At 33.3% G+C, this 24,134-nt stretch overlaps 1 protein-coding gene and 1 pseudogene across 8 annotated transcripts in view; both read right to left on the reverse strand.

Annotated features, from left to right (window-relative positions):
- Positions 1-24,134, reverse strand: part of DYNC2H1 (dynein cytoplasmic 2 heavy chain 1) — a 347,628-nt gene that overhangs the window by 296,593 nt on the left and 26,901 nt on the right. For 7 of the 8 annotated variants that reach the window (XM_073239362.1, XM_073239361.1, XM_073239364.1 and 4 more), the window contains exons 12-25: positions 19,844-20,039; positions 17,294-17,389; positions 13,959-14,111; positions 13,251-13,349; positions 12,069-12,208; positions 11,757-11,985; positions 10,742-10,869; positions 6,918-7,033; positions 6,155-6,282; positions 3,056-3,205; positions 2,173-2,378; positions 1,084-1,239; positions 880-994; positions 166-336 (exon numbers count right to left, since the gene is read on the reverse strand). In XM_073239362.1, coding sequence (XP_073095463.1) covers positions 166-336; positions 880-994; positions 1,084-1,239; positions 2,173-2,378; positions 3,056-3,205; positions 6,155-6,282; positions 6,918-7,033; positions 10,742-10,869; positions 11,757-11,985; positions 12,069-12,208; positions 13,251-13,349; positions 13,959-14,111; positions 17,294-17,389; positions 19,844-20,039 — 2,083 coding nt within the window. Of the gene's footprint in view, positions 1-165; positions 337-879; positions 995-1,083; positions 1,240-2,172; positions 2,379-3,055; positions 3,206-6,154; positions 6,283-6,917; positions 7,034-10,741; positions 10,870-11,756; positions 11,986-12,068; positions 12,209-13,250; positions 13,350-13,958; positions 14,112-16,582; positions 16,648-17,293; positions 17,390-19,843; positions 20,040-24,134 lie in introns of those variants that run through there. The other variant, XM_073239368.1, reaches the window with a different exon arrangement.
- On the reverse strand, positions 20,078-24,130 carry LOC140849983 (eukaryotic translation initiation factor 3 subunit H pseudogene; annotated as a pseudogene).

Genomic DNA, 24,134 nt, shown 5'->3' on the forward strand with positions numbered 1-24,134 from the left:
TTATTTCTATACTTCCATACAGATCCAGATGTATTACTAATGAAAGAAAAATGGAATAATGGGGTATTGCAACCATTTTAAGGCAAGAAAAAATTTAGCTTGCTATTTTATTTAAATAAAATATAAAGGTTAGATTAATGAGATATTTATAAAAGCAATTCTTACTTTAAGGTCTGAAGCTTTGACAACAATTGTATCGGCTACACTAAGCAGATCTCCAAACAGTAATTTCTCCAGACTAGTTCCCCTAGGAAGGCCAAGTAGACGAAAAAGATCAAGCCAGTGATCTGGAGAAAGATGTTCTCCTCTCACATATTTCAAGATAGGAATTGTGATCTGTTAAAAAGAGAAAAAAAGGATGGATGTATACACATAAATATAGCTCATCAAAATACAAATTATTTTTTTGATAATTAGCTATAAGAACTTTAATTACTTCATTACCTTATCAATCTTGAAAATCAATTTCTTAAATGGAATTGTATAAAACTTTTTACTCAACACTGATGAGGATACATGCAAATTTCCTTTATAACTTGACGTATTTTAAAATATAACCTAAAATATTTCTATTTTCATTATTTTAGGTATGACCTATGTCCTAAATATGCTAAATGACCCATATCCTAAATTACATGAGGATGTATAAACACTGCAAGTTATGACTTTAACCACAAATTTCTGAGTTAAAACTTCTTTCAAATAGTAGCAGAAACATCAATGCTTTCTATGGCTTACTCTGTACTTCCTATTTTTTTCATGTAAGAGAATCATTAAAAAATATATAAACTAAAATTACAGTTCAGTCACTACATAATTAAAGATACATGAAAGTTCCAAACTTCATTCTAAAATAGTAGAATAAGTAACACATCTTACTTTGTATTTGTCAACTTCTGACTGTAATTTAACTGTCATTACTGAATGCTCTTCAACCTTCCTTAATCTGTCATGCCAATTCATCAAAAATTCCTCAAACAGATATGTTTTAGTCCTATAAAATACCGGAAACACATCTTAAAATTTATATCCCAAAAAACACTACCAAATTGTAAGAATCCAATTATTATTTATTAATCAAACCGAAAAGTAATCCAATCTTCATTGGCCATTTCCTGAAATCCTTGCTGAAACTCCTCATAAAGAGCCCAAATTTGTGCACAGCTCTCAATGTCCTTAGAGATGCTATGTGCCAAAGAGAAGTTGGGCTCTTCTAGTCCAAAATGATGGCAATCATCACTATGGAAAGAAATAGTGAAATATCATTAGATTTAAAACAAAGGAAAACTGTTAAATATCAATGTTATTTAACTGTATTGTGTGTGTGTGTGTATGTGTGTGTATGCATTCGAGAGTGGAGATGAACAGTGGGAGTCGATGCCTACTCTACATGAGAATTTCACTTGAACCACTTAGGTATGGACTCTTTGAAATTCGTTAACAGGCATTTTTCCCACAGGAGTCAAGTGGATGTGGTAATATATAGATAAATATACTTTCAGTACATAATATATATATGTCATATATAGCATATGTAAATCTCCAGAACTGTATAACTTTATGGATTGATCTGAGAAGCATATTAATATTTATTAATATGCTTCTCAGTTAAAAGAGCTCTAGCTTCCACAATATAAGAAATCCTCCATCTAATTATTATACTGCCATTTAATAAATGTGGTACTCCACTCACCTATGAAGGCAACTATTTCACAAATTAATTTGCCTAAATAGACCAAACCTAAAGCAATGCTTAATAACTTGTATTATTTTAACATAAAACAATTTTTTTCTTTAAAGTCTCATTATTTTGCTTAGATTCATTTTTTTCTCAGAGGCCCTGAAAGTAATTTTCCATTAATTTTATATATTCTATTTTAAAATACAGTGAGATCATAGAAAGCAAGTATTCCAACTCCCTTTTAAGTAAATTGAATTTTCTGTTCTTCTAGGCCTAACCAAAAATTTGCTTTTCTCTTAATAATATCCTTACATAATCCAACCACAACACCTAAGAAAGCAGTAGCATGAGCACGTATTATTTATATTTTTAAAACTGCTTAAGTTTATATAGAAAGACATTTGGAAAACAGAAGAAAATTATTAGTCATATATAAATACAAAACATATTTTTTCAAAATGAGTACTATCAATTAAAAAGAAAAAACATACACCAGCTTTTTTCTTATGACTTCAAGATCATCAAACTCCATTTTTTTCTCTCTTATTGACTTTGCACTCTTATCAAGAGTATTTTGCTGGCCAGTTTCAATAATATCATCACCAGGCTTCAGTTGGTCCCAACGAGCTTTAAATTTTTCTAATTCTTGATAATAAACCTGAAGACGTGATTTCACATTTCCTTTCATCACTTCAATCTATAAACCAATAAAATTTACTTAATTTAATTCAGAGCAAAATCTCATTTTACTTTCACATTTTTCTATTTAAAGGTGAAAAATTATCAATACTAAATTTTCAAGATTGATTTTAATTATTGATTTCAATAAAAAATTCAAAAAACAAAATAAAACCATAAGTTCATAATAACAAAAGATATACTGCAAACAACATCATTTAAAAATCATTCATGTGATTAGCAGCATCACCACAACTATCAACAAAGTTGACATGATAAAAAAGTGTTTGATTAATGACTGCCAATTGTTATACTTCAGTATATAGCTGCTAACTAATAAAGGCATTTCTCAGTGTCACATGCAGCTCAAGGCCATAAGACTAACTTCTGGTCAGTTGGATATGAATGTAAAAGATGAGTACAACTTCCAGGTTGTATGATTAAATGATACCGTACATAGTAGATAAGCAAATTCATTCATAAGACAGACTGGAAACATTTTACATACATTCTTGATATGATAGGAAGTGAAGATAAACTGTGAAATGATCATTTATATAAAATGTATAAAGGGAGATCAATTTTATCAGCAATGTAAAATTCTTATAATCCTAAACTATAATAGAATAAACAAGACATCTTAAGTGAGAAAAGTGAGAAAAAATTTAATTTCCAAAATGACTAAAAGGTTCTTACTTGATCTTTAATCATAAGTTGGTGACTTTGCATCATCAGCTCAAATTTATCCCACTTGGCTTTCAGATTACTAATTGTTTCTAAACCTCCACCTGCCACAGTTCGCAAAAGTCTGTTTTTATCTTCAGCTTCTTGAAATAAGGGCAAAATCTAAAGATTGGAAAAGTAACACATGAAAACAACCTATTTTATCAAATTTATTAAGATTCCATTTATTTGGATTTACTCCATGATTTCCTTTTTTGAAAAAAATCAAGATTTTTGCTTTTAAATAAATAAATTTCTGGATATAAAGTTTCTAATAACTCAACTAAGGTACCCTAACATCAAAGATTAAAGGTGACAATAAAAGTGGTAATATGAAACTGAATGAAACTGTGAACCCATGAGGACAAAAAGTTCTTATTATAAATGTTCTACTCAAGAAAATGCTAAAAGGGCTTCTAAAAGAACTAAGATTAGTGATTATCTAAGGGCATAAGTAAATTATCCTCCTTAATAGATAAGGGAACTTCATGAAAAAAGGTTCTCAAGAAACAGACAACTGAACAAATGTAATCAAGCTCCTGCATTCAGTTTCTACTAGAAACGCCCTGAATCACATATAATAAGCAGTTTGTTAAACAGTCTGGGTGGAAATCAACAAGTACTAAATAAACTCTTGAATTGCTTCTTCACCTTTTAAAGCACCTTAAAACAACAGTATCCTATAATTTATACACGCACTTTTACTACTGACAAAGCAATAAAACCACTGAAAGTTTTTTTAAATCACTGTGCACACATAATAGATATGAAAAAAAAAGAAATTCAAATATATCTCAGTGACCAGTTTGCAGTTCCTGGGCAGGATCAGTTCCATCTGAGTGACAAGAAAACCAGTGGACAAGGAGGCCATGATGTACCAGGAAAATCAGTAATAGAAGACAAAAAAAAAAAAAAGAGTAGGATTCTAGTTTCCTATATGTGAAGAGAACTTAGATTAGCCTTAAAAAACGTTAAAACAATTTCCTAGTCTACCTGCCTCCATTCCTACTCCTTCAAATCCATATACCAACAGATGTAGCAAAACACAATTCTGTAACATCTTCCTGCTTAAACTCCAGTGATAACGCCCAGAAGTCCACAGAATCAAGTCTAAGATCCTTAAAGTGGTTCCCATGACCTACTTCCTTGCTTATACTGTCTCATGCACTTCCTGCCTCACATGTTCCAGCATACAGCATCTATTTCTCTTCTCTTGGTTTCTGTGATAATACAACTTCAGTCTTTCCTACCACTTCATTTCCAATCTCCTTTGCTGCGTCTTCCTATGCTTGAACTCTCAATTTCGGAATGCTCAAACTCATGGCTGCAAACATCATGGATATAAAGATGATGACTTCCATTTTTATATATAGATCTCTAGTCTCTACCTTTATTCTAAATTCTATATTCCTTAATTTAATTTGTACCTGACATCTCAATCTCTACCACTTCCAATCTCCAAACACATTCCTCCTCTATTCATCTTCATCTCAACAAATGTTACCATTAGCTTCCCACCTGCTCAAGCCAAAAACCTAGAAGACTTGTTTATTTCTCTTTATCTAATCCCCCCGCTACCTAATGCATCAGAAGATCTTGATTCTAACTCTAAACCGTATCACCACCTTCTCTAGTTCTCTTCATCTGCTTTGCTACTACACAGTGCAAGCTCCTATCATCTCTCCTCCACCAGCAGCAATATCCTACTCACTGGACTTTCTGCTACTTCTGCATGCTTCCAATCCATTCTCTTCTGAGCAGCCAGAGTAATCACCTCAAAATGTAAACCACTTAGTGTCACCCCACTGCTTAAATCCCTCTAAGAACTTTTTATTACACTTAGAAAAAAAAATCCAAACTCCTTATGATTATCTAAAAGTGCGGTCATACTTTGGCCTCTGTCTACCTCTACAAATTCACCTCAGACCATTTTCTTCCTTGAATGATAGGGTGGTCTTGATCTAACTTCCTTGACAGTATTTACATTTATCTCTCCCTGGAGCATACCAAGCTCCTTTTCTAAGACCTTTCTTTTCACTGGCTGTTCAGTCTGCTTAGAATAATCTGCCCCCCAAATCTCAGAATGATTGGCTCTTTATTTTTCGGGTCTCAGTTCAGATGTCACCTGAGCTCTCCCATGATCACTCACCCTATGTAACAACCCCCAGTTGAGCATACTCGTTCTCTCATTTCTCTAACTGCTCTTTCCACCACCCCTGTACACACACAGATGCACAAATGCATATTCCACAACAAAGAATGTTTAAAGCTGCAACCCCAACTCCTAACACAATGCATGGGACATATCAGGTGACCTATAAATACCTGTCAAATAAATAGATGGATGAATGCCTATGTGATTTAGCTAACTACCATAGCTCATAATACTGTTTCTTCTTTAGTTAATTCCTTCTGCTAGGTAGCATGTTATTTTGCCTTTGTATCTTTCAGCCTGCTAAATAAAAATTTTTAATTGCTTCTTACCATGAAGGCATGTTATTTTACATACCTCTAAAGTATCTTTATAATTTTAAGTCCATCACATAGTAGAGACATATAAAAATGTATATTCTGATTTGAAACATTTTCCTTCTTCCTCTAAACAACTAAAATCATCATGTTTTGTAAAACTGTCTTGCTTATTCTGGGCTCTAGCTTTCTAGATACTGCTTTTATTAATCTTTACTAGTCTTTTATCTTAGTCTCTACTTATGAGCTCCTCCATCATATGTGAATGTGTATGTGTGTGTGTGTATGCATAATTCACCTCTACCTTCATGCTTTAACACCCTAAAATTGAAACCTTGGAAGTAACAGCATGAATTATTTAAGATTAGTCTTATTCTAATATGCCACAATGACTACCAAAGATAACAATAAGCATTATTGTTACTGTTTCATTATACCAACATAGTATCAAGAGTCCAGTCATGAGCTGAACAATTGGAACAGATCATATGGAATCCCTTATAATATTGAAATTACATGATATTCCTAACTGGTCATATAGAATCACCTAATTTAAACATCTCCAGTACAGTAATAAATAAATAATTACTTTGTGATTCTCACCTCTGGCTTGCGTTCTTGTAGCTTACTATATTGTAAATTGGCATCACCTATCTCTTCAACAGACTGTGGCATGATTGCTAAGACTTCCATAGCTTCAGTAACAAATGTATCAATTTCATGTAAATGAGCTGAATAGGTAACATTGAAATATAAGAAATATTATCACTAAAAATATTTAATTATCTAATCTCTAAATTAAGGAGTATTAGAAGTTATCACTACATGAAATACATTAAATATGAAGCTATAATTTGCTTTCATACAAAATTTCAAAATAACTAAAATTAAAACAAGTAATTTCTTCTCATCAAAATTTAGTCATTTCACATTATACTTAAAAATTTTGAAAGTTAAGATGTACTGACTCTTAGTAAATTTTACTAAAAATTGGTAACTATTTCAGTCCTGTAAATAATATGCTAAAACATCTCAGTTAAAGCAAAAAAAGAAAACAATATGGTATTTTGGAAAAAAGGAGCAATACACTATACCAAAATTATCTGCCTTTCTCAGTAACACACAGAACAAACTGATACTAGCTCAGAGCAAATAATAAAAATGGCTTCAATTGTTAGACCCCTTAGGAATTGAACATGGATTTCCCTATTTTATTAAAATTATCATTTTAAGCACATTGTATTTCATAACATTTTCATATCAGTTTTGGTTTTAAATCATCATTGGGATTCATATTTCATAACTATCAAAGTACAAGACTTTATACATAAAATTAATTAAAAATAAAAATAAAAAGTGTGTTTACCCTGGATGGACTTCTTCAAAGAAAGAACAAGCATATCAAATAACTTCTGGATGAGATCATCAATCACAGTCTTCACCGGGTTACAATTAATATTTAAACAATCTACCTTCACTGCACTGAAAAATGCCAATGGACATATTTTGATGAAAAAGACTAATTAAAGAAAAAGTCTCATTATAATATTATTATATATTATATATTATATATTATACATTAATATATACATTATATATTAAAACATAACTCAAAATTATTACCCTAATCTTTAAGCACATTTAGATTTTATTCAAAAATGGCCTACATATATTATGAAGCTTTCATTAAACAATGATTTTATTATAATACTAGTTTTTATTCATCCTATGTATCAATTTTCTAAAAGGCAACACATTATGAATTATGAATATCACATCTATATCATAAAGTATCAACATGAATACTTATGAGCTTTACTTGTCACAGCATGTAAAGTACTTACTTAACTATTTATAAAATAAATCTACTATCCTGTAGTCAAAACACAAACAGTAAGGGAAAGAAAACAAAGACAGAAAGTCAATGTATATTATCAAGGTATTAAGTCAATAAAACATATAAGATCCCATTTATACCTATTTATACCATTTATACCTATCAAATTCACAAAATGTAAGGAGTTTTTAATTTGTATCTTCAATTGTGTGGGCAAACAATTCTCAGAAGTGTTGGTCAGAATATAAAATAATGCAACTTTTGTGAAGAGCAATTTAGCAATATATATCAAATTTTAAAATAGGTATATTCTTTATCTTAATAACTTCACCTTTAGAATTAATCCTAAGGAAATTTTTAGGGCAGACTCCCAGAGTTATATACAAATATCTTCATCAAAGCACCAATTTTAACAGTCAAAAATTTGAAACAAGCTAAACATAGGAGTGGCTAAATACATTATTATATATACATACAATTAAAAATCACATTGCTGAGTATCAGGTAATAACAGAGCAAAACACTAACGACTGGTGTTAAATAAAAACAGCAAGATACAGTACAATGAAAAATTTTATAAGCTATGTACTAGTATGTTCAAAATATCAATATTAACAGCAAGTGTCATTGTACTTTTCCATATTTCAAAAAATTTATAAAACAAATGTACTACTTTAATAATGAGAAAAAAAGGCTTTTTTAAAAAAAAACACTAGCTCTTGCATGGTACCCTTAATGTAAATTGTAATGTTCTAAGCAAACAGAAGTTGAACCAAACTCATTCATCTAAAGAAAATCTCATATTTATCTTAAATTACACAAAGCTTAAAAAAAAGGTCTAGAAATTTTGGTCACAAAGATTATCTGGAAAGGTACATGACATTTTAAAGCATTGAGGCAAGTGATATTCTTAGAAAGCAAGTTAGATGTGTTAAATACTCAGTTTTACTATAAAAATGTATTTTTCTCTTAAAGCTTTATCTATTCTCAAACACCCACTAACTGGAGAGTTTTAAATTCCAATTCTTAACCACCAAAACATAAGAGCCAATTTGCCTGAAACGTGAACTTTTATAATTTTTGAAATCCTGACACAAAGTGTCAAGATTCTAATATGTGATAATGAAGACAGATTATTTTGGTAAACCTAAAAAATCACATTATACCACATTTTTCTAATGAGTTGTCATAAAGTGATATGATTACAACAGAGCTATACTCAATGCTATAGTTTTGTGGACAAATCTAATACTCACCTTTTACTGAAAATATTGGTAATATGCAACTGAGGCTTCATTAGGCCACAGATAGAATGAGATAGCCATAGACAGCCTACCCCAAAATGTTATCATTTTACTAAGGTATCTGTAATCCTTAGAATGTAGCTTTTCTAGTCTTCAACATATTTCCAAAAAGTGCCCATAAAGTAAATATCTGTGCGTAGGTATGTATATATTAGCTTCAGATGAATACATGTTAATTTATTAGCAAGAAATAGCAAAATGGAAAATGGAATGTGGGACAGGCATTCTTTTGTTTTGCTGAACTTTGGCAGAGAAGCACATAGGAAAGCTGTCTACAGTAAAGCACAAACTAGTATTAGTGATAGCAGCAGTAGAGGTCCTTGAGCTATTAGGTGAAAACAAAGTCAAACAAAATAGGCAAGATTGAAATCAAAGACAGTATCTAATAGAGAAGAGAAACCTCATGAACAAACATTACAAAAGCACCATCTTTTCCTTACTTCAAACTAATTATTAGGGTACTATCATTATCCCAACCATTTAAGGGCAAACTTCTCTATTCCTCATCCCTCATCTTCCTTCAAAAATAAGACCTCTTCATACCTCATGATATTTCTTCCTCCCCATTTTGAGTACCAACAACTTACTCAATTAATTATTACTGGTCTTCCAGACGATGACAGACTAAAACCCCTCTTCCCCCAGGACCTCTTTATTCCACCATACAACTCAGTATTTCCAGATTCCTAATGTTTACCTTTGGTATTGATACACTTCTGTTCAGCAACGTTCAATAGCTAACCATTCTAACATGAATAAAATCCAAATGACCTTTTTTTAGAATCTAAGACTCTCAAATCAGTGCCTTTCCAGGAGCATCTCCTCTGGTTCCTAAACAAAAATTCACTCTAATTAAAATCTCACTAGCCAACTTGTTATTTTTAGCATATAAATCCCTCTCCTAAGAGGCTCCACTTTAACCTCCAATTCTCATTCCTACCTGCCAAAATCCTAGTTCAAGTATTTCTATCTTAATGTAAATTTTCCCCAACTTTGCCCCAAATGGTTGGGCTGTCAACATCCTGTAAATCTCTATAGCCTTTACTTCAATCTCTAATATGCAATATAGACTATTCTATCTGCTATTAATAATAACTAACAATAACAACTAACTTTTTGAGAACTCACCCTGTACCAGTAATTTAATCCTCAAAATACTATGAGATAAATAGAATAGCTTTAACTATATTGAGGCTGAGGAAACTGAGGTTCACAGGTTTTAAATAATTGTCAAAGTTATGCAGCTGGTAAGAGCCATCCAACTGCACAGCCCACTATCATAACCTCTATGTGTGTTTAACTTAATCATCAAATATATTTGTCTTATTGCACATGTCAGAGAGCAGGCAACATGATCTCAGATGTTCTCCCATCTTTATCTTTGTACTCTCACAGGACAAGGTTTTGCATATTATGAATGCTTACCAAATATTATTTATTGGAAGAATGGACAAATGAGTAAAAGTGATAATATCTTTTATAGGTAATATGTGCACAATTAAACAAAGCCTTTCACAGAGCTTGTCACAAAGAGTGACTCCAGTAGTATAAATTTCAGATAGGGGATATATTCTCAAGTAGCTGGGTTAAGAGATGCCCTTCAGAGTGTCTTCTCCACATTTAAGGCAATACCTACATGCAGCGCAGTGTTAAATGCCTCCCAGGGCATTCTAAAAAAATGAGGAGCAGTACAAAATGAGAATCAATGTCATCAGTTTTATACCCTCTAGTATGCTCTCGGCAGCAGATTGGTACCAGTCTTAGAATATGCCTATGCCTATCAAATATTAATTAGATCCTCATGCTGGATCTGAATAGAAGCCTCTTGCCCCAACTATTCTAGCTAACTATGTCTCAGCCAGCAGAACTCCTAGAAGAGAAATTATTTCAGTCTCAGCAATGCCCTACTCAGGTAATACTCAAGTGTTAGAGCTGAACTCTAGAGAAGGTAAGATGACGACTTGACTTCAATATCACTACATGAAGAGTACCCTTATATCCCATGGCAAAACTGTTACAGCTACTAAATGTTACTTTTACTTTCAGTACCTTGGAAGTCGTTCTACTTCTTTCCCTTTTATTTTCAGTGCTTTAAAATTTTTCTCCCAATCCTGTACAGTAAAAAGATGCTTTCCCACTAGAGCTTCCATATCAACTTGCCCAATTACAATCCATTCCTATTTAAAGGATAAAAAAATCCTATTAAAGAAATAGAACTAATAAATTCACACTTAAATATTATGGTCCAACTATTAAGACCAATAAAAAGTAGCAAATGTGAAGTATTCAAGTAAATTTCAATTTAAGTATGTAAATATAATCATTACTGTATAAACTAAAAAATAAACAAGGAAAAAATGATTTAATATATAAAAGTACAGGAATCATAAAACTTCTTTGAAGAGACTACAAAAACCTTTCCTTTAGGTTTTCTCAAATTTGATGTGCACAAAGAAAGAATCAGTTCAGTAAAGCAAAGAGCTACTATAAGCTACAAATCTAAAAGTGTCCAGATTCAATTGATTCAAGAAATTTAAAATGCAGAAGCAGCACTGCAGTGGCAGCTAAGAAACTGGTTGAATTCTCAGTCATATATCTCAGGATCAATACAAATGAGCACTGAATGCAATCAGGATTTATCCCTGTAAGGTTCATATGACTGATGTTTGTACTTAAAAGTAAGAAGTTAAATCATCTTGATTTCATTAACTTTGAAGGCTTCGCACCATGGATTGCTCTTGATCCAAAGAATGAAGAAAAGTATTATGTCTTCCTGAGGGGAATTAAAATTGACACAACAGACTCATGTCACATCCCAAGTTGACACTACATACAAAAAGTTTCTCATTCTTCAACTAGTCAAAGACAACAAAATTTTAGTGTGGCTTTTTTCTCATGTGTGGTAAAAATCTAGGTAATTTATGAATCAACAATTATGTCTGTATGGTTTACCATATTTTCTTTTATGCCACACAAGATAAACCGTGGATCTGCACATTTAATGCTAATTCAATCAATCAGATGAATATTTTAACAGAAGGAGAGAAAATCACATGTTCCATACCTTATGCTGGTGTAAAACAGCTGACAGTCGCCTAAATAGATCTTCTGCTTTACTGAAAATAGTCAGAAATCCACTTGCATTTCTATCAATCATAATAGAAAAAATAGATTCATCTCCTGCCTCACCCACTCCCTTAAATTGATTAGGAATGCCGATGAATCTCTTCATTTCTCTATAATATTTGGCCCGGATTTCTTCAAAAGGAGGCCTGAATTGTAATCGTCCTTGTCTGAAAACAAATAAATAACTTTAAAATATAAATTATTAAAAAACTATAGATTGAAAATTAAATTGGGTTTTTAAAAATCTTACTTGTATGTTAAATCTATATTTATTTCTGGTAGATTCTCATTAAGTGCTTCTAAGCCCATCTGATATTGATGTTCCAGAGCTTTGTAGAGTTGATGATTCCAGTGCTGTTTCCATGCATGCATATCACTTGCTTGAAATCCCTAGTATGTTATATTCACATTTTATATTTAAAAATTAAGTGGTAGATTGGAGTTTTCATCTAATGCTTTCATATCACATAAAGTAAAATTATAACCAAAAAAAAGGTCACTTTAAATATCTTAAAGCATGCAATTCCCTAACTGCTACTTGTAGTATGAGAGTATACAGAGGCAAATACGAAAATCTCTTATTTTCATGCTTATAAATAGTGCACAAAAAGATCAGTAAAATCTTAAAAATTAAGTTAATATTAAATGGATTGTGTTTTATGATACAAAAAAACAAAAACTAACAGGAACAACAGTATATTTTATGAACTTCTTTGTTCTTTTTCAAAAATTCCCAAGTATAGCTCTTCTCTTTGTTTCTTGCTCTCTAAATAATCCAGAGCACATTTAAAAACATGACAAATTTAAAATATGCAGATGATTAGGGTAGTTTACACATCTTCTGTGTCCATATAATAATAAATATATAAATATGTCAGTATTAAAACTTTAATTTTTTTTTCTTCAAATTTTAAGAACTAAAAAAACATATACCAGTGTGTAACACACCTAACTCATATTCATCTAAGATCTCAATACCACCTATTATGTAGCAGGCTCTGTTCTAACCACTTTTAAATATATTATCTCATATCAAAATGTATATAGACTGAATTTGACCCAAAAAAAAGGAAAAAAAAATCAGAAATAGAGTTATTTCAATCATTAGGCTTCTGCCTAAATTTAACTTTGTCTTCTACAGATGTCACAATCATCTAAAAGAAAACTAACAAATGATAGCTATTTAAGCACGAAGTTAAAAAAACTGCAGCCCGAATTAAGAGATTTGGCATTCAATGAAACAAACAGAAATTTATTTTTATGTTTTTAAACATAAATGCATTGCTAATTTATATATATATTTCAGTCAAATTCTAAATCAACAAATTATTAGTAAAGATATAAAGATAAACTTTATGAACTTCTCATCAATTCATACACTCACATTCTGAAAAGGTCATAAAAAGTGTGGACACAAAGTAGAACACTCTACCTGTGCTTCTACACTTGCTAAGCCAGTTCTCAAGTCTTGTAATCCGTCTTTCCAACGCTGTTGCTGCCGAAGCAGATCAATATTCATAAGAATTACTACCTGTTAAAAATTAGAGCATCATTGTCTCAAACATCATCTGAAAAATAATAACTTTTTAGTGGAAAAACCTAAAAGATACCACCTTAACCAAGTGACCAAAGTTAACATAACCTATAACAAAACATACCAATACCTGATGAATGCACTGAGAAAGGTAAGACATCACTTCTGTGGGATTCCTGACAAAACCACATAACCCACATCTAGTGAGAAAACATCATATAAACCCAAATCAAGAGACATTCTACAAAATAACCAGCACTCATCAAAAGTATCAAGGTCCTGGAGGGCCTGAGAAGGAGGAGACTACAGAACCTCAACAATTAAATGCGAGTTGGGATCCTGGATTGGATCCTGGAAAAGAGAAAGGACATCAGTGGAAAGTTATAAAATTCAAAATAGTCTATTTCCTAGTTTTGATAACTCAACTATGGTCATTTAAGTTGTAACCGATAGGGGAAGCAGGGTGAGAGCTAAGCGTGAACTCTCTGTACTATTTTTGCAACTTTAAATCTCAGATTATTTCCAAATAAGAAGTACTTAAAATTATATCTTATTTTTTAAATAATACTATTCATAGCTTATTTAATTTTATAAATAAAATTATACCTTTTCACAAAATGTAGTGTGCCATTTTCTCAGTTTTCTATTTTCAGTGGCAAGTCGTTCAGCAGCATTTTGAAGCTTCTGGATATAGCCTTCTAATTGTTTAGGATTATCCCAAGTAATTTGTGACTTTCCCCCACTTCCTGCTTTTGAATTCTAAGGCACAACAAATGACATTTAGTATTTCAATGCACTCCTTTTTTCCAAAAAATTCAATATTCTACATCAGGAGTCCAATTATCCCCAACAGTGACCTACAATAAAAAGCATAATAATTTTCCATTTTTTAAGTGATAATGCAATCTGGCCAAGATTGAAAAGTCCCATTCCTTCCTAGTTTTCCCTCATACAACTAAAAAATCCTAGATATAGCAAACAAACATAGGAAAACTGAAAGGCAGACAGCCTAGAAACCTTGGGTATTGAGCAAAGACACACACACCTGTGTGTCCTGACTGTCTCCCATACATCTAGGTCAAGGTACTGGAGAAGATTCCACTCTGGAAAAACCCCAAGGACAGGAAAAGAAAGCTACAGAAGAAACCTGTTCCCTCTAGCCAAAGGACTAGGAAAACAGTGGCCTAGCAACAGAAAACCTGTTTAGCAATACCCATCCTACTATAGCCAGACTCAATAGAAAAACCACGGCTCTGCAGTTTCAGTGGGACCAAGTGGAAAGCTGATCTTCCATCCCTGCTTCAAAAAGCTGGCAGTACTGCAATTTCCCTGCCAAGATAATGTCAGTGGTGACAAACAGGGAGCTGAAGTTCCACCCCCACTTTACTGCATCAGACTAATGTGAATCAACCCACCACTTCCTCCCAGCCCAGTCAACCAGGCTTAGTCGTAGGAATGCTGAGTGCTTATATCCTGCTTAGAGGAACAAAACACTGCAATTCATTGCCCCACTTCACATGAATGTGCAGTAGGGCAAAAGAGTACACTGAACTCCCTACTCCATTCATCTGAAATGAGGCATTGAAAGTCAGTGTTCCACTTTTGTCAGGATAGTTATCTGCAGAGCCCAGAAGAAAACTGAACCCACACACTCAACCAGTCCTAATGCTGTATCTCATGGTTTCAGAGAAAAATAATGTTTTACTTAAAAAGGAACACAAATTTGAATGGCAGATTTCTCAGCTGAAGCCATGAGAGCCAGGAGGAAGTGGAATAATATTTTTAAAGTGCTGAAGAAAAGAACTGCCAACCATGAATTTTATATCCAATGAAAATATCCTTCACGAATGAGGAAAATAAAAACACTCTATCAGACAGGAAAACTAAGAGTATCTGTCACTAGCAAACCTACTCTTAACACAGAGCTGAAGGAAGTTCTCTCAATGAGAAGGAAATAATAACTAAAGAAGCCTGGAACTTTAGAAAGGAAAGAAGATCATTGAGATGAGGAAAAATATAAACATAAATAAACTACCCTTCTTCTCATTAGTTTCTTAAATCCTATTTGATGACTGAAACAAAAATTATAATCCTCTCTGATGTGGTGGTGTATGTATGCAGAGGATATTAAATAAAACAAATACATAAAAGCAAAGAGGATAAACAGAACTAATAGAAGTAAAGTTTCTGTATTTCACCTGAAGTGGCAAATGATAAGGCAACAGGTCCCTGGAATATAACAGACCCTCAGTAAGTAACCAATGAATGAATGAATCTAAACAATTATAATAAACTTAATAGAACAGAAATACTGAATCAGCACAAAAAAAATATGCTGAGCACTTTCTAGTTGTATTGCCAAAGAGTATGCTCTCCATTACAGTAAATGGCCAGAGTGTTACTAAGAACCTTAGTTTTCTCCCTTCTCCTATTTTAGTTTTTTACCCACTCCTATGTCTCATTTAATATATGCTAAATGCAATCATTTTCTTCTTACAACCCAACTTCTCAAAATAAGTTTCCTCTTTAAAAATATCGATGGATGTTACTTTGAATATATTAGAGAAGAAAAAGTTATAAAGGCTTAAAACTAAAACATTTGTAAGAAAAAGTCAAAAATAATAAACTAGTATATTTTCAAAAAGTACACTTGAAAATATGTGCACAAGAAAAAGTTTACAAGGATATACACCAAACTGTTAAGAATGGCCATCTATTGGTGATATGATTACAATTTGTTTACCTGTATTTTCAAAACTTTCCATTATAAACTCATATTGAGCTTTAGCAATAAGAAAGAAGTTTTTAATAATGTCTATAATATGAATTATAGAACCTCTAGTAAATGTTAAGCAAGCCTGCGAACTCATGTGCAGAAAAGAGTTAACATGGCAGGTTACACGGCTATCCTTTAAAAGGCCTGCTTAAAATATTGGCCCTTTGCTGGCATCAGGAAACTTGGAGTTTGGGAGGGTTCCCACCTACGTAACTTTCAAGAATACCTCATTGTACCCAAACAGTGTGGAATGCTGAACACTTGATTTCCTTCTGGGAATCTGGATTTTGGTATATATTAGGGAGAAGATACCTGCCTGACCATCCCCCAGTAAAGACCTGAGCACTGAGTCACTAATAATCTTACCTAGTAAGACAACATTTCACATGTGTTACAACTTGCTGCTGGGGGAATTAAGCATGCCCATAGGGAGAGGACTCCTGATATATTGTACCTGGTTTCCCAGGACTTCAGCCCATGTTCCTTTCCCTTTGCTCTTTTGCTTTTCATCCTATCACTGTAATAAATCACAAATAAATCAGCTGTGAGTACAACTACCTTGAGTTCTATGAGTCCCCCTAAAAACCACAGAACCTGAGGCTAGTCTTGAGGACCATGACACAACTATTATTCACTTTCAAAAAAAAGAAGAATGAAAAGGCATATTTCTATTCTACTTATTTTTTTTAATATTTCATGTTTATGAAGACTAAATGTTGATTTCAAAAAGTCAGCAGTCACATAGCAGCAAGTTAAAAACTTTTTTGGGTTTTTTTAATTCATAAATGTGCATATTTAAATATGCATAGATAAAGAGCAAATAAATCTCAAATTATAAAATCAGAAGATGATGGAAAAACACTAAAGAATCTTTACTAGATAAAGACCTCATATTTCAGTGAATAAATAAATAAAATAGCATACAAATTTTATACTATTCATGTTAATTCAACTGATCAAAATCAGCAATATATATGAAAATTATAATAATTTATAATCTACACCTGGAAAAAATGTTACTTGTCAAGAGTGAAGGAAGTCATTGGGGAGCAAAATAAAGCCTTAGATGAATGTCAATATTAAGCTGAAGAGTATATGAAAAGCTAAAATATATGAAATAGTTCAGTGTAAAATCTAATTATAATAACATAGAAAGTCCACTTACCTTAATTATCTGTTCAAATGCCAAGGCAGATTGTAACATCATTGGTCTCTGACTTTGAATCATTTGTTGATCAATAGAATTGTAAAAATGTGCCACCTACAAAATAGAAGTGCAAGTAGCAATGATCAATAATAAATAGCACACTTAATCTTTAATTATTCATTTTTAATTGTATGAATGGAAACTCTTCTCTTTCAACTCTTCTCAATTCTAAGATTTAGCAAAAATTAGTTTTTTCACCTCTAATATAGCATTTATACATGCATTAATATACATAACCAACGAATATGTGTTGACTTGCTATAATTTCTCAAGTCATGTCCCTAGGGGCTGATTAAACAAAGATTTTAAAACCCAGTCCCCAAAACCCAGAAATTCAGTCTCATAAGGTACACAGAGGAAACCAGTAAAGAATGTTAAGTGCTATAAACCTAACTCTTTATTCTCACAACTCTCCAAGCCTGTGAATTCCTTTTTCAGTATATAACACAATGATTTATCTATTTTTCAGACCAAAAAATTCTCTGAGTGGTCCTTATTTTTTCTCTCACATCCCATATCAACAAAGTCTCTTGACTATATTTTCAAATACATATTAAATCCAATCACTTCTCCCACCTCTATACATCCCACCCAATCCAAGCACCTTCATCTGTTGGCAACACCAGTGCAACCATCTCCTAACCAGTCTCTGTTTCCAATGGCAGCCCCCTATAGTCTATTCAAAGAACTCAAAGTAGCCAGGGTGGTCCTTTCTTAAACATAAATCTTATCGCACATTTTGCCTACTCAAAACCTTCCAAAGACTTCCCAATACATTTGACTAAATTAAAGTCCACAATCCCAAAACACTTACCTAAAGCCTTCCAGTGGTTTTCCAATACACTTAGAAAGAAATCCAAATCCAAAACCCATGCCTTTACCCTGGCACAAACATTTTACATGGTGCCTTTAGCCCCAGCACAAACCCCTCCCTCATTTCATTATAGCCAAATGGGCCTCCTTGCTGTTACTCTAACCTACCCAGTGATAGGGACCATATCAGGAACTCTGCATGTGTCATTCCCTTTTTGTGCCTATAATAGTCTTCCTCCAGATATTTGCATGTTTCTTCTCCTCACTTTATATCATGTCTCTTCTCAAATACTACCTGTTCATCAATGTATAAACATTTGTTCATATATCTGCCATCACTATATAAACTTTAATGGAATAAATATGAGCTTTGGAGTCAGAGAGGCTTGATATCAAATCCTGGCTTCATAACTTACTACCTGTGCGGCACTGGGAAAGCTGTGTTATGAATCTGATCCCCAATTAGGTCAATGAAAAATGGGAGATTACTTGAAATAACATCAAAAATGTATCAACCAGAAGGCCTGATATTTAATGAGAACTTCATATTTAGTTTGCTCTCTCCCATTAGACCAGTGATCCTCAACCAAGGCCGATCAGCACCCAAGGGGACATTTGGCAATGTCTGGAGACATTTTCAGTTGTCAGGACTAGGTAGACATTACTGACCAGGGATGCTGTTAAACCTCCTACCGTGAACAGGACAGCACCCCCACCCCCAAAAAGAACTGGTCCAAAACGTCCAGAGTGCCAAGGCTGAGAGACCCTGTACCAGAGTATGAGTTATAAATTCATGTTTACATCCTCACTATACTGTGCCTGGAAATACAGGTGTTCAATGAATCTTTGCTCAGTGAAAGAATGAGAGACCAAATACACAAGATGCTCTTCCTGCCCTCTGTGAACTATTAATCAAGGGAGAGAAAAGATGAAAAAAATCCAATACTATCTAAGTGTTCAAAAGTGATTTGCACACTGCATACAGAACAAGGATCAATCAACTAAAGGAAGACACAACAAAGAAAGAGAATTTTGAGCTGGGAATTAAAGGATGATATTGAGTTTTCCAATGAAAGAGAACAGATAACAGTGCATGAAGGCCCATTCAAAGAAGAGCCAAGTTCCACAGTACTGAATCATAGGGTGCAACGGGAGGGAAAGAGTGAAATAGTGAAGGCCACCAGTAAGCTTACTTAGGGCATCATTAAGATGGGGCTTGTATACCCTGCTAAGGAGATAGACAATGAAGTGATAAAAGCTGGTTTTAAACAAGTGAATGATATGATGGCAATCCAGGAAATGACCAAAAACAGGCCAGTCCATAGCCTGGTAATTCTCTAAGAATCTGCCCCTCAAAGGCAGGCAGTGAACCTTTTAATTAGAAAGTCCTTTAAAATGCATGCAAGTAACATGAAAGAACAAAGGAAAAAAAGAGAAAGAAAGATAAATAATACTTTTCCAAAGGCTTTTGGAATGAAAAGCAGTAACAATAATACCTCAAATTAATCAATTCCTATATAGGTTTACAAAGCAAATTTTGTAATGTACTCATTTGGCAAACTGTAATTTCACAAGTCTTAATTAATGGTGCTATTCTATTGGCTTAAATAAATCAGATATAGAAACAAAGCCCTTAAAATAATCTAATGTAATGAGCTCAGAATAACTGTGTATTGAAAAAATATAATTTCATACTTGTTTAAGAATAATAGCTTGCTTGCAGAATTTCTGAGCAATGTTTGCAACTTGCTGTATTTTGGCAGGAATAACAAAGCCAAGAGCAGAAAGCTGACGAACTTCTCTCAGAAGAATCACCAACCGATCTGAATAATGCACTTTTAATGATCCATCATTAGGATCTAATTCCATTATTTGACTATTAGCCTCAATACTACAAAATAAAATGAATAACTTTTTAATTTTCATGTTCTTTTTACTAAAAACACATTTTTATAATTTTCTATAAATATAAAAATTCAAAGTTTAAAAAATTTTAATTACACTTTCAAGGTATCTTTTTTCACACAGAATCCAAAAATTCAGATCTTAGTAACAAATGCAATATCCAAAATATACCATGACATTAATATTTCAACCAAGGTGTTTTTGTTTTGTTTTGTTTTTTATAATTAGCTAGAAGGCTTTTCAATATCCAAGTGTATTTCTTCCAAGAGTTGCCCAGTGATCCATGTTAACTCCTTCCCTGGAAACTTCCTTTTCTTACTTACTGTATTCTTGAGGAGACTGGGCCATGGAGAGTTTGCCTAAATTTTGGGCAGTGAACTCCTTAATGCCTTGATGTTCCGGCCCCGGCGGTAAGTGTTAATCTGGCCTGCAACGAGCAGAGAATCCATCCTGGCTGGGGCTGGGGTGATCTGAAGAGCTGGGACAGACCCTCTTCAGGGAGCGGAGTTCTCAGCTCTGGAGATGCACATTCATTCTCCTGCTGGCGATGTTGCTGGTACTGGCATTTCTGCTGCTATTGTGTACTCGTATTCCTCATGTATGAGTATTTAATTATATTTTGGCTCATTTCATCCACTTTGTCCCTCAGCAACTGTAGATTCTTCCCCATATGATTGCTGCTAGCAAAATTGAGCAATTCATGTTTATCTGCTACAGCTTCTTTTCAAGTCCCCACATTAGGACATTGATTAGATGTGAATTATTAATTATGGCACCTCTTCAAATATGTGCTCAAAGGTAATATTTCCCTTTTTCAGCGTTTCAGGAATAAAATCCTTCTTCCATCAGTTTAGGAATCAATCTGTATGCCTTCCGTGAGAGACCCTTGGGTAGTTTCTACAGGATCATAAATGAGAACGACAGATTCTTCAATGGCATGCTGGTACCTGAACTGAGAATCCAGGACGGCCAGAATGACAAATGAGCCATAGTATGTGGACTGGTGTCAGCCCACATGGAGGCAGCCGATGTTTACATGGCGAAGGCTCTGCATCATCTCCAGTAATACCAGACTTCATCAGAGTCAGCATCATCTTCTGTAGCTGGGGAAAGGAAAGCAATTGGTAATTTCAAGCTGATCTTCTACAACCAGGCCCAGGAGTACTTCTTGAGGCACTTCAGTTCCTTGTCCTTCTTGATAATGTCTGATTATCTTTAATTCCATCAAGCCCCCTATCAGCACTTGCTTCACAGCCAAATCCCCGAAGTCATCTTTGCCTTTCCCTTGCCTGCGCAGCCAGTGGTGGAGCTGGAAGAGCTGGTGGCAGCGCCAATGCCTTCCTTGTAGGACTCCATCCTTCCAGTCAGACAGAACAAAAGCAACCAAGCTGTTTTTGAAGTCAGAAAATCAACCAACCTCTTAACCTTCAGCTAAAACTCAAAATTGACATCATATCCACCATAAAGGGAAAAGGTTTTGATTCATTTTCTCAAAGGCACCTGATTTCTTTTTCAGTTAGCCTACTTAGTTCTTTAATACTTTTATTAAAGGATCAATGATAAAGAACATCAAAATGGTAGAGTAGAAGTATTCAAATGTTTCAATTCCTCCACTTTATTTCTAAGGACTGCCCTTCCTTTGTGTTTCTGGTAAAGGCTACAGCAGCAGATTTCATTTTACTTTACTTTAGGGTGGCTTCCTCAATCTCAGTTTCTGATTGGTCCATCTTTAGAATGCTTTTCATTGTTTCTTGGTACTGAACAAGGTACATTATGGGCTGAAACTCTTGCAGTGCACTTTCTTCTTATTTATCTACTTTTTTTATTGAAGTATAGTTGATATACAATATTATATTGGTTTCAAGTAGGCAGATAATGATTCAAAACTTATCTACATTATTAAATGCTCACCCCAACTAGTGTAGTTACTATTTGCCAACATAGAAAGATGTCACAGAATTATTGACTATATACTCTATGCTGTATTTTCATCCCAGTGATTAATTTACATTATGATTGAGATTGTGTGTCTCTTTATCCCCGTCACTTATTTCACCCACCAGCCACAACCCCTCCCTCCTGGTAACCACCAGTCATTTCTCAGTGTCTACGAGTCTATTGCTCATTTGTTCCGTTGTTTTCTTTTGTTTTGTTTTTAGATTCTACATATAAGTGAAATAATATTGTATTTGTCTTTCTCTGCCTGGCTTATTTTATTTAGCATAATACCTTCTCTGTCCATCCATGTTGTCCAAATGGCAGTATTTCTTTTTTATGGCTGAATAATAGTCCATTGTATAATAATGTACCACATCTTCTTTATCCATTCATCTGTTAATGGACACTATTATTGCTTCCAAATATTTTAAATAATGTGGTGATAAATATAGGAATCCATATACCTTTTCAAATCAGAGATTTTGTTTTCTTTGGGTATTCCTAGAAGTGGAATTACTGAGTTACATGTATTTTTAGTTTTTTGGGGAAGCCCCATACTGTTTTCCATAGTGCCTGCACCAATTTACATTCCCATCAAGAGTATATAGGAGGGTTCCCTTTTCTCCACATCCTCGCCAACACTTGTTATTTCTTATAATAGCTGATTTTACATTGGGGTGTTCAAGTGGCCATGAATGTGAATATGCTGAGCTAAATTAAGAATAAAGTATGATATTTTCATTATCTTTCAGGATCAGTTTTATATAATGTTTATTCTTTTAAATCACTTTCACAATTAAGAGAACTTGCTAGTCTTAGAAAGTAAGCTACTGAAAAACAAAGAACAAACCTATTCAGTTTAGCCTGCTTAATAACACATAAAACAAAGCACAGTAAAAGTACATACTATAAAATGGCTTAAAACAATGATTTACCCAAACTTTTCTATTTGAACATAAACCCTGTCAGAAAGCATAATGGTGACTATTTTGCCTTTATTTGAAACTAATCTTCAAAATTAGTTTCTACATACCTGTATATCCTGAAATAAGTTCCAAAACACATTGACACTAGGGGACAATAATGGATTTTACTCAAAAAAAAAAAAAAAAAAGGTGGGGGAGCCAGGGTTTTTATCCCCTGGGAAACAACAGATTAAACAAAGTTACACAGGTTTCTTTACAGCAACTCTCAGTCCTTCATATGCTATCATACATAGTGGACCTCCACTAGAGCTAATAGCAAAAAAAAAAGTGTGCAAAACTGCCAAAACTAACTGGCTAAAGAATTCTTTATTTTTTGTTTGGCCCAGAGCATCTCTCATATATTAGGTTTAGGGTAGGAAGGGGAAGAGTTAAGCAGCAAATACTTCCAGTTATTTTGCCCTAGCACCCTTTAGTTCCTTTAGTCTTTCTCCAGAACAAAATGCAAAATAAAGGAAAAAAAATATTCATTCAGTTTAAGAAGCTACCACTTTGGGCCTAATCATCCTTTGCAGTGGTACAGGAAAAATAAACAAAATTTCATATCATGGAGAAAGTTTACTTTTACAAAGTAAAAACTAAAATGTGACAAGATTCTGAAAATACAGACAATAATATACTGGGAAATTTTTACCTGGAAAAGGAAACAATGGTTCTTCTAGACCAGCCATTTTAAATACATATTAGAATAATTAGAATAAACAACTAAATTACATTTAATATAACTCAATAAATACTTACCAAACACTTACTATGTTGGCACCATGAAGAAATATTCCCTAGGTCAAGGAGCTTAAAATTCGTAAAATTGTACAGTTAACAATATGTGTGTGTAATATTAATATAAAAAGGTAGAAAAATATATTTAAATACCAATAACAAAAAAAATATGGAAGAGGGAAAGAATTTGAAAATGGCAATCTGCAGTTCTGAGGAATAGACATAAGAAGTCATGGAGAGGCCATCAACTAACTATATCATCTAAGTTTCCAACCGTAATGACTTAAAAGTTGGTAATAGAAAACTAATACCAAAAAAAATAAAAGTTAAAGGAATAACAGCAAGTTGGAAAAAGGAGAGAGCAGACATGATTAACTCCATCTTTCCATATAGATTAATAACATAAGAAAAAAATTCTTGTGTAGATTTCGCTGTTCAGT

Source organism: Manis javanica, chromosome 6 (assembly GCF_040802235.1).
Source record: "Manis javanica isolate MJ-LG chromosome 6, MJ_LKY, whole genome shotgun sequence".
NCBI classification, from domain to species: domain Eukaryota; kingdom Metazoa; phylum Chordata; class Mammalia; order Pholidota; family Manidae; genus Manis; species Manis javanica.